At 42.9% G+C, this 12,272-nt stretch overlaps 1 protein-coding gene across 5 annotated transcripts in view; it reads right to left on the reverse strand.

Annotated features, from left to right (window-relative positions):
- Positions 1-12,272, reverse strand: part of CSTPP1 (centriolar satellite-associated tubulin polyglutamylase complex regulator 1) — a 113,593-nt gene that overhangs the window by 3,491 nt on the left and 97,830 nt on the right. For all 5 annotated transcript variants that reach the window (XM_069965874.1, XM_069965873.1, XM_069965872.1 and 2 more), the window contains one exon: positions 5,166-5,278. In XM_069965874.1, coding sequence (XP_069821975.1) covers positions 5,166-5,278 — 113 coding nt within the window. The remainder of the gene's footprint in view (positions 1-5,165; positions 5,279-12,272) is intronic.

Below are 12,272 nucleotides of genomic sequence, written 5' to 3' on the forward strand. Positions count from 1 at the left end.
AGAATCAAGCTGTTTCTAGAAGTAAGTGGCTAAGTGATAACCTGGATGCACCTCAATTGGGTTTCTTGCAACTCGGTCATGTCAATGGAAATTTTCACTGGGAAAATTAATGGGAGATCCGATACTTTGTGTAGAAATACTAAAGATTAGCCCCAATGAATGACAGCAGGCATGATGCTTCTGCTGGTGGATCTGCTGCACACATGAAGCAAATCTGTTGCACGTGTGGGAGAAATTTGAGTGTCAGTCTCAGATTTCTGCTGTGTGTGAGCTGCTCTCTATGTATACTCTCCCAGCTCTTCACATTCTGATCTGCTGTGTATAATTCCCCTCCCTACTGCTGTCTCTAACATTAGTAGATGTAGTAGAATGGCATTGATCTTTCTCTGAGTAGTATCTAAACATGAGGAAATATTTCATTTTTTAATTTAGGAAACAAGTAAAAGATTAAAAAAAATATGTGAAAACGTTCTTATAGCTTTTCAAATAACTATGCTCAGGCTGGAGCAAAAAAAAAACCCCCAAAAAAGACAAGGTAAATGTAGTCACTTTTCCCAATCCCCCACCAATGTTCTCACGATACCCGATCCTGCAGCTCAGCAGTTACTGTTGTCAGTGTCAGCACGGAGAAATGACTGCTCAGCCAATCAGTGTCCTCTTCCATGTCCCAACACCAAAACCAAGAGGTGATGAGCATGTGAATACACTTATATAGTTCCCGGAATATCCCTTTTTAAGCAAATCAATCTCCTCTCTGCTGTTAAGAGTCTGTTAGTGAAGTTCAAGTTAAGATGGTAGGTGGATAGGAGTTGGATATATGGGGGAAGGTATTTTTCTGAAGTAAGCTATATTACACAGTCTTGGTTTATCGCTACTATTGATATACAGACAGTTGTTTATTATGGGAGGTATTACATTAATTGCTATTTTAAACTTGTACAGTAAAATTGTTATATGAAGCCAGACTACGATATCATCCTGTATGTGTTAATGTCCACTTTATATCTCACTTAAGTTCCCGGTAGGGATTTAGCCCTGGCAAACAGGTGCTATAGGAGTAAAAGCAAGAAAGAGAAGCTAAAACATGTGACGTCTCCATGTAAAATCCCCCAAATAGCTTTAGCTCAAAAGTTGCAGAGATGGCTTCAAGCTAAGAATAATCCCAAGTATGTTCTTTGAAGTAGACGAGTGGCTATCATTACAGCCTTGCAGCTCTGTTGCTTTGTGTCTGCCTTAACCAATGAACTATCTGCATGGAGAATGGAGTATGTTTTCCATATGTCTATAAATACCATCCAATGCTTTTGACTCTAACCTTATAGTGCACCCTTGGGTATTATCTAGGTGCTCGTGAGGCAGTTGCCCAAGATTAGAAAAAAAAGGCGGTTTTTCCCCCAGGTTCAGTGCCCCCCTCTTGTCAGTGGGTTGTCTCTAGTATTGCAGCTTAGCACCATTCACTTTCTGCATTGAAAAACCAGATATTTACCATCTGTTCTGGTTTGCATTTTTTACTTTTTGACTAGGAAATTTCAAGAACATTTTGCAAATGTCTTAGAAAGTTTCTCTGTATGATATCAAGCACTTACAAAACTTCAGAATATTAGACAGATCTCCATGCCGGTTTCATCCTGTAGAAAATATTGACCTCCTGCTCCCTTCTAAGTGACAGAGGGCATGAGAACTTTTTAATTCCGCCAAGTTTTTTTGACTTGTTCAGTTTCAGAGCTTTTGTGCCCGTTCCTTTCACGTAGATGGAATCTCCCATTCCTATTCAAGCCTGATCAAGTCCAGGAAATCTCTCTTTCACTACACAGGTGACAATCGACTGAAAGAGATCAACAGAGGCTTGTTATGACGTTGGGCCCAGCTGCGCTATACGTGAGCCGCACACTGCTACATCTGCTGCAGATTGTCAGGGAGATTTGTGCTGCCTCACATCTGACACATTAAACCTGGGCAGAAAAGGGATTAAACGCGGAAGATTGTCAGAGATAAAGAAATAAAAAGTCCTTCACGTTCAGTTTGATGGGTTTAGTGCACATTAATACAGATCAAAGCTGTGCTGTTATCTGCTAAGAGCTTACATGGGATGTTCTCGCTAAAAAGAAACGGCTGCAACATGAAAGGATGATTTGTCATCAAAACTATAGAAATATGTTGCATTTGAGCTTGTGCAGAGGAGGGAGGGGAACATGCTTCATTTCTGTCAGTTATATGTATAAATGGACAAAAGATGAAACCAGGAAAGTTGTTTAACCCCTTGGCTACATCTGCCATACATATAGAGTAGACAGGGGCGTAGCTAATGTCTCTTGGGCCCTGGTGCAAGAGGTCAACTTGGGCCCCCTCTTCCTCGACCAAGCGATGCTATTGGTATATCTCAAGACCGATATAACCAATAATACCAGTATATAGCAAATATTATCACCATAAATATTACCGCCATACATTTACTAACCAAAACCTGTATACTGAGACCAATATTGCCAATAATACCAGTATACAAGGGGCAAATATTACCACCACCCCACAACCACTACCATCACCACCATATTGTTACTGACCAAATCCAGTATACTAAATCCAATAAAACACAGTACCAGATAACAAGTAACAAATATTACCGCCACATACTAACACCGCCACATACTGACTAACACCACCGCTGCTACTGACTAACACCCCCACATACTGACTAACACCACCACCACTGCTACTAAATAACATCCACTGTACACAGATCACCATTACCTCATCCAGTCATATAGAGGCTGACCCAGCCCAACACAGGTTCTGTACACCATATACATTACAGTGCAGGTGACTCACAGGGGACGTCTTCTCTGATCAGAGTTCTTCCCTTTTCATCTTCTGTCCTGGGCCGTTCTGAGAACCTCTCTGAGCCACAAATCCACAGAATCTGCCAGACAGACATATTAGGCTCCTCACTCCATTAGGCACCATCCTCATCTCTCTACAAACTGCACATCTGTATTGGCCCCTTTGTGCCCTCATTTAGTGGGTAGGCTGACTCTATGTGACCCCCTTATAGTACATACCCCCCTCTGTGTAGACCCCTATAGTACATGCATCCCTGTGCATGCCCTATTGTATAAGCGCCCCCCCGTATATTCCCCCTTATAGATGGCCCCCCAATGTATCCCCCTTATAGATGGTGCCCCCCCTGTGCAAAGCAGATGAGAAAAAAATACAAAAAACACTCACCTGAAACTCACTCCCCCACTGTGTCTCTCTTCTGCAGGCTCGGTCCCCTCCCCGGCTGACGCGTGGCTCCAGGGTCGGTCCCTTCCCTGCCAGCACACATCAGTGACCTCTGCGTGCGCTGGAGATGTTACTTCCGGCTCAGGGGAGCTTGTTATAGACGCTCCCTGCACCGGAGGTACTTCCCCGGCACACACAGAGGTCACTGATGTGTGCTGACGGAGACGGGACTGAGCCGGGGAGCCGCGCGCAAGACGGGGGGGGGGACAGCCTTTTGGGACCGCAAGCAAAACACTGCTTGCGGTCACAAGAGGGAGGGGGGCAGTGTGGTGGGGACCTCTACGCCACTGAGAGTAGATGTGCACTGGGAATATGAACAAGAGCTGAGGCTGCTCAATATATGGCAGTTTCTGCCCATAAGGGTTATCTCTGATTCCAGTCATTTAACCTCCAGATGCCATTGACAATAGCAGCTGTGGCATCTAGGTAGTTAGGAACCACATGCTGATTTCTTCCAGTCTGATGGCCCCCTCCCTCAAAACTGCAGGTGCTATTCAAAATGCCAAGGTAGCCACGGACTTCTGAAGGCTTCTGTAAAAAGATATTTTCAAAAATATGAAAAAATCCCCGTATAAGGAATTCAAAACAATGGCCTTTTCCCTTTTTTCAAGTAAAAAAATGTAAACGAGAAAAAAAAAGCTAATTGGTATCACCATGTGCAGAAATGGAATCAAAATAAACTACCGATCGCTGTGCAAAAAGGGGCCTGTACACAGCTCCACAGAAGAAAAAGTAAGGGTGGGTTCACACAATGTACTTGCAGTGGATTTCATGCTGCAAGTTCGCAGCAAAATCCACTGCAATTCCCGTACTGTCAGTTTGAATAGGATTGCGTAAGAGAGGTATTTTCATCCCGCTGTGAGTATGTAAACCTCGCCCCCCTTAATCCGCAGCGGCCCGGTGTATACATTACCGAACTACGCTCTGGCTTGCTTCTGGGGCTCCTAGAATCCTGCTCAGCCAATCAGTGAGCTGTTCCGCTGCAGCCACTGATTGGCTGAGCAGGATGTTAGGGAGCTGGGAGCCCCAGACGCAAGCTTGAGCACGGACTGGTAAAGTATTCACTGGGCCATGGCAGGTAAAGGGGGACAAGCTTTACATACTCACAGCTGGATGAAAACTCCTCTGTGAGTCCGTAATCCTATTCAAACTATAGAATGGGAAATCACTGCGGATTTTGCTGCGAACTTGCAGTGTGAAATTTGCTGCGATTCCGTTATGTCTGAACCAACTTTAAAGCAGGAAAAATAATAAGTCATTGCTGTTTTGAAGGACAGAAAGTAAAAAAACAAATGAAAACAGCTACATAGTCAAGTGGTTATAGGGTACATACACTTTTGCTGCTAGTTTTATTATTTTATATTAATAAATAAGCAACTTTATTAATAGTTAATTAAATTTATCCTGCCTTTTTGTGTCTACATCTCCAATGCTGTCCTATGTGTCACTAAATCATGGTCCTTACGGTAACATATACTAAAGCGACATGCTGCATCCTGAAATGTCTTACTGTATCCTGAGTGCTAATGCATCATAAAATATCCATTGCACCTTACTGTATCCTACTAGCCACTCTGCCTTACTGTATCCTAAGTGTCAATGCGCCATTCTACATCCCTAATGCAAATATGCTTTGCTGTATCCCAAGTGCCAGTGCACCATACTCCATGTGCCAGAGTGCCATTTTTGTGCACGTAGCATTGGAGTACAATTGTTCATTTACTTTATCAATGTTTTTGTGCCACAGCTACCACTTTGCAATTGTTCTTTACATTAAATATTAGTTTCCTTGGATTATTACTCTTTGATCTTATGTTTCATTGTGCCACTGTACTTTACAAAAACTAGACTAGGTTACCCTCATTGTACATATAGCCACTCACCAATGCTCTGGTTGATGCCCACATTCTTTGACAGGGCCATGAGGAATCCATAGAAAGTCAGCCTGGGAGCACTGCTGAGAATCTCTCCAATTAATGGCAGAGGAGGACTGGTACTAGAGAGAGGGTAGAAAATCATTTTAATTCCGGTGTTTGTGGGTAGATATATATAATATTATACAATATTATATTACATAAATAAACATTAGTGCATGGGGCATTACAAGCAATCTCTTCATACTGGTGATCACTGTGAATAGCTATCAGATTAAGTGCACGTAGGTACAACAAAAATGGGCAAAAATATACAGTACAAAAAGGAACATATATGCCAATGGAATAGCAGCTATAGGGGCAAACTGTGTACCCTCCCTTGACTGGTTGAATAACCCCAATTTTGCTGCCTGTGCCAAATAAAACCAGTGGTGGAACTCTACCCATTTTTGAGTTCATTGACCCATGCTCTAGACATCACAATAGAACAACTGCTATGGTACCAGTGAGTGATGCATACGTAATTTAAAGAGGAGCCGACAGTTGTTCTGATATGTCTATTTAAATGTTGCTAGGTTCAGGCATTTTAGCTGTGAGGTGGTAGCGTGTCGCATGGCCAACAGTTGGCCAATGCAAAATCAGCAGGTTTGGCTGACTTTTCTCCAACATGTATAAGACTCTTACTTTTTCAGCACAAACTGATAGTAAATTAAAGTAACACCCAACTAAATAGTGGAGCTGTAACGCCCAGTTGTCAATTTTCTATAAGAATAACAGACAAACAGAACAAAACAGAGTTCATTGAAAAGATGGAAAACTTTATTTCATAGAAATGTAAGTACTTATTAAAGCAAACATGTAAGGGGAGCAGAAAAGTTCCTAGAATCCTAGGATCTTGTCTTTAATGAGGGGTGTTGAAAAGATCCTCTGCCTGTGCTTTCTATAACACCTGGTAGATACTTGGTGGACTCTCTTTTCCATTTCAATATTAATCTACTAGATGCTGGTAGTCTTTAGTTGCTGGGGAAGATTTTGCATCGCCTGGTGCCATCTCCTTCCTAATACACTTGAATGCCCAGTGATGTAAAACTGGCCCTTGTTAATGTGACTGGGACCAAATAAAAACCACTCCGTGACTGCAATATTACATAATGCTGTGGAGTTGCTAAATACATGAAGCAAAATCAACTGGAAACCAGACTGAACTGATGTGAAGCTTTTCACACAATTTCACACAATTTCACACAAGGAATCCACCTCATCACTAGAGAATAGATGTCAGTCAGCGGAGTATCAAAAAATCGGAGAACTTCTAAGAGAATCTGCCAACGAAAAACAACTTCACTCTATGTGGAATTAGCTCTGACATGGCAGCGCTATCACTACAAGTGCCAGTGTGGCAAACAAAGACTACAAGATACTACAAGTCTGTCCCTCTGGAGGACCCACTGACCTCAATTGGTATGGTGCGTAATGCGTCAATTCCCCCTGTGGTGGTTCTGTAGGGGAACTAAACACCTGTGATAAGTTGATCATCAGGAATCTTCTAACAAAAAAAGACTATCCAATGTGGGCATTCTATCAATGTGCACCCGGTTTTGCAGTAGTTAACATACAATCTTTCAGTGCCCAGAGATGCACCAAACAGGCTTAATGAACCATAAGCAGAAAATGACTCCCCCCTCTCCAATAATATATCCATTCTTGGCCAAAATGAATGTGTATGTGAATGGGGGAGATAGGAGGAATAGCTATCAGCTGCACAAGTGTTTGGTGGGCAGCTATTGATGGTGTATGGACACCTAATTTGGGTACCATATTAAAATGTATTAAGAAGACTGACCATTTGCCCTTTAGCTCAATACAGTAGAAAGAAACCACTGACTGCTATTCTGTGCAGTTCACATCACGGCCTAGGAATTCTGTGTTTCTATAAAATTACAATTTTTACGTCAAACTGTAAAACAAGCTACAGATCCTCAAGGGAAACCTTATACTGCAGTAAAAATAGTTAAAAGTGTGAAACGTACAGAGCAGATGGTTTTGCTGCCTATATCAGTGCTAAGAACAAGTATAGACAGGACTGAGATTCCCCATAAAAACTGCTACAACACAAACAGTGCAAGCAACAATACATAAAAGGAAGAGCCAATGAAGCAGAAAGAGCAGAGCAGCACGCAGCAAAATCACTGATAATACAAGATGGAGTATATGGAGTGTCAGGAACAGACGCAGAAATCATCTCCAATAACACAAGTAACAATCCATCTGGGCTGCCATGGCAACAAGATGTCAAAACAAATCCCGAATACTCAGTGTAGCCAAGCAAGCCAATTCATGGTAGCAGAAATGTTGCAAGTTAAAAACCTGACACATACAAAGACAACATAATAGCTGTCATGTCAGCAGGAGGAGACAGGAGGGTACAACAGAGGCGGCGGCAGCACCTATGAATCATGGGTCGTGCACAATGGGAAATAAGTAGCAGGAATTGTACTGGGAACCCCGGCATTACAGAGATTTATGGGGCTGTGCCCATTCAGCAGATTGTGTTCAGTATTTATCTACCCAGATACAATACAAGTCTATACAAAGACAGAGCTATATCCTGAGCTGACCATAGGACTGCTAAGGGGTGCACTGGGATACAAATCTGCCCGGGTCATGTGATAGCACACAGGTGCAATGCAATTCTTAGGGTGGTATCTTGTCAGGAGCCATGCATCCAATGTGTCCATAACATGACCATCAGATGAGGGTTCCTAGGGGGTGACAGCACGCAGAGATCTTGAAAGTATATTGGAAAACCGTATAACTTTTTAATATACAATACTGTAACGTAATACCCTGAGAGTGCTTAACCAAAATAGTTCCCAAACTCATTCTTGGTCTCCCACCATGAAGCTGATCATAGAGGTCTCAGAAACAGAAGCCCACTCAATAAGCATTTGATGATGGTAGACCGGCTGTAAAGCAATGGAGACTGAGTATCGGCAATCTCTTATTCTATTTCTGTACCATCTGTCTAGCTATATAACGTCTATAACGCATATATCTCATGACTATTCATCTATCTTGTAACAATTCCTTCCACACTCCCAAAGCATACTGATTGGTTAATTCACACGGTATGGAACTGGCCATTTTTGAACAGCGCTGCTGAATGTGTTGGTGCTAAATAAGCAGATAACATAAATTGTCAAACTCTTCTGCGGCATATTTGTAAGAAGACTGACTCTCCTCATTGTTCCAATCTGTCACAATGATATGTAATTGACTTTCAAGCACTGACGGCTCTGACCACAAAGGCTCCTCCTTACCGTTATTACCACAGTTCACGCCTCTTACAAACATTACATCATAATCTGTCTCCTTGTCCTCTCTCAATAAGAGCAACTCCCCTAAGGCTCAATTCTAAACACAGATTCAATAAGTAACTAGAAGTGGTTCACAGAAAGTTCTCCGACCTCTTAAGAATTAAGCAGCATTAGGAATCTCTGCCCTAGAAACAGGCCCCTTCTTCATTCTCACCCCACCCTCACAGGTGCAGGGTTTACAAAGAGCACCTAAGGGAGGCCACAGCTATGTGACCTAGGTATTTACTCAACTAAGCTGAACACACCCATAGGAAGAATGTGCCATGCTCACAGGGATTGCATTGCACAATAGAGTCAAGTACAATGTAGAGTGCAGGGTCCTAAACAAAAGATGCAACCACCTTAAGAGAGGAATGATGGGCTCTTACACTACATCCAAACCTGTAAAGAAACTGACCAGTCAGATGGTGGCTTTAAAAATGAAGTAAAAACCGACTGTGTAAGGGCCCTATTACACCAACAGATTATCTGTCAGATTTTTTTGAGCCAAAGCCAGGAACAGACTATAGACAGGGAACAGGTAACAAAGGAAATACTGAGATTCCTCCTCTTTACAAATCCATTCCTGGTTTTGGCTTACAACAATCTGTCAGATAATCTGTTGGTGTAATAGGGCCCTTAGTCCTCGCCGTGCCAATTCTGCTGACTAAAAGCATCTGCAGTAGCTGACATTTTCATGTATTACACAGTCAGGCGAGAACTCTGAAATACTTTATTTCCCCTGCAGGAGATTCCATTACTTTTCACCGGGTTCTGCTGCAGATCACAGTTTATCACTGAGGGTTTCAGCAGAAGGCACACTATGATCAGCCCCTTTTTCACAGACTATCTAACAAATTCCCAAAGAAGACAACCTCATAATGCTTAATACTTGCATCCTCCTATAGGCTATCTAAGTATATAAAATGGTCATAGTAATAAAATAAATTGTTTTTTTTTTTCAAATCCATGCAAGAATGAGGCTGTGCCTAAGCACCTATGGCCACAAAACAGACTGTATGAATGTATTAGTCTCAATGCTCTGGAGAGCTTTGGGCCCATGGCGGAAGCATAAAATATCCAGGCTCTATGAAGCAACCAACAATCGCATCATCATGCACCACTTACACCCAATGCCATTTTATGATGCTAGGACAGTCTCTGTACTCTAGTTATCTGAAATCCTTAAAGTGACAGTCACATCCTTCTTGCATTCTGACATCTCGACACAGGTGTAAAGGGTAAATTTAGCGTTTTTCATACCTTATTTCATATCATACGTCATGGTGTTTGTTCAAGTAAAAAGTCATCTTTTATCAACTGCAGATTATATTAAGTGGGCGTGGCCTCGCGACATTAGCGCCACTTAGCCGTTGACCCCGCCCCCTTGACGCCCATTGGATGGCCGGCGTAAAGGGGGTGGGGTCTAGACCTTTCGGCCAACCTGTTCCAATGGGCGAAGAGGGGGTGGGGCCAACGATGCTGCTGTGGGCGGGGCTAAGTTGCGCTAATGCTGCGAGGCCACGCCCACTTAATACAATCTGCAGTTGATAAAAGGACACTTTTTACATAAACAAACACCATGACATATGATATGAAATAAGGTATGAAAAACGCTAAATTTACCCTTTACACCTGTGTCAAGATGTCAGAATGCAAAAAGGAGGTGACAGTGTCACTTTAAGCATTTATAATTTGTTAGAGATATCGATTGCATGAAAGGAATGTAAAACCAAATTAGACTGAAGGTACAATAAACTACTCCAACAATAACCAGGAACAACTAGGTTCTGTTGTATCTTTACTAAAGTCTTGGTTGTTTCATTCCTGTGTTCCTATTCCTCATGAATATGTGCGATTATGTATGGATATGTATGATTCCACTCATACATAACTTTTCAAATGGACATGGAGAGAAAGGAGCTGCTGCACCTCACACCTAAGGATGACACTAATGCTTCTCGGCTACATTTAAAAAACAACGCCAGGATGTTTGTAAATAATTTGATAAAACCATATTGCCTCATGCCTCATATTGCCACATGCAGGTCCCCTGGCTCACTACACGAGTCCCTACACTAAATCAACACTGTGTCGGCGACCGCCAACCCCTCAAAGAGAGTACAAGCAGGGAAGGGAGGCCACGGAATGGCCCTGCAAACCCACTGTCACAAGACCAAACCCCGAGCCCCCCCCCCCCCCAAAAAAAAACCTGCAAGTGCCGCCGGCGGAGAAAGCGGCCACCAAGCAACAGAAAAGTGCACAAGGTGCTAATGCTCACCACTGCACAGGAGGTAGAATGGTCGAACTAGGAGGTACTTACCATGTGTGCACAGGTGCTTCCTGCTACATGGGTCTTACCAGGAGGAGTGCTAGCCACTCAGAAAAGGGAGAAAAGTAAAATATAGACATGGAGAGAAAAAAGAGCTGCTGCACCTTACACCTATGGCTGACACTAATGCCTCTCGGCTACATTTAAAAACCAACCCCAGGATGTTGGTATATAATTTAATTAAACCATATTGCCTCATGTACCACATGCAGGTCCCCTGGCCCACAAGAAGCTAGAAAGTTGCAGATAAAGCCTGCCAGGGACTTGTTTAAATAAGCCAACTTGGAAGGGAGGGGGGAAGAGGGCGAGAGAGAGCTTACACGTTTTTTGTGTCTTCAGCAGAAAGAAATAGTTTGGAACTGAGGAAAGAAGACAGACGTAAGGAATGAATTGTTAGTCTCACCATGGGCAGCAACATATGAAAAGTTATGTTTAAGCGGAATACCTTAATAAGGGCTTCATAAGCTACCTCTGCAGTAGAAAGCAATACAGTGAGTTGTGTGCCATCTTGTAGATGGCAGCAGTCACAAGGTCAAGTAGCATTCCATTAGTCTCCATGTAGCCCTGGCATGTTCAACAACTGAGCACATCCATTCTCAGTTCCTTGTCAAGTGGATGTGTATACAGTCGCATACTGTCAGTAATTCACCTTAATCCGCACCTCTCACTTCCGTCTCCAGGACTTCACCCGAGCTGCACCAGTTCTATGGAATGCATTACCCAAGACTGTCAGGCTCACCTCCAATACATAAAGCTTCAAACGTGCCCTCAAAACTTATCTGTTCAAGCAGGCTTACCAGGTTCCCTAATTTTGACTGCTACCCTAAAAGCCACCCCCCCCCACACACACACCAAGCATTTAAGCACTTAGACCTGTGCATGCAGGCATTGGCTGGTGACAGGCTCACCCACCCTTACCCGCACTGCCTTATTTATAAAGATGGCCGGACCACAAGAACAATGATGCACTTTGCACCTCTGCCATTTTGTCTCGCACCCCCTCCTGATCAGTGTGTAAGCTCATGCATGCGAGCAGGGACCGCACTCCTCATGTATGGATAATTATATGTAGATCTCTGTAATGTCTGATTTCTGTCTATGTATGTACCCCCAGAATTGTAAAGTGCTGCGGAATCTGTTTCCGCTATATAAATAAAAATTATTATTATTATTATTAATTCCTGGACACTGTCAGAGTGTAGGGACACAGCCCTATAACATCACATTTTAATACTAGACCCTGATATGGCCAGGTATTGGGATTTTACCTACTTGCACTGTACCTATATGACTACACCTATATATACTGCCCTCTGAAGAGACTGGGGATGATCAGAGCGTGATCAGAGGGTGACAGAGATGTTCTGGATGAAGAAGAGGAATGCTGGAAGCACGTCAATGAGAACAGCTCCTGGAAAGTTATCATTT

Source organism: Dendropsophus ebraccatus, chromosome 4 (assembly GCF_027789765.1).
Source record: "Dendropsophus ebraccatus isolate aDenEbr1 chromosome 4, aDenEbr1.pat, whole genome shotgun sequence".
Taxonomy (NCBI): Eukaryota; Metazoa; Chordata; class Amphibia; order Anura; family Hylidae; genus Dendropsophus; species Dendropsophus ebraccatus.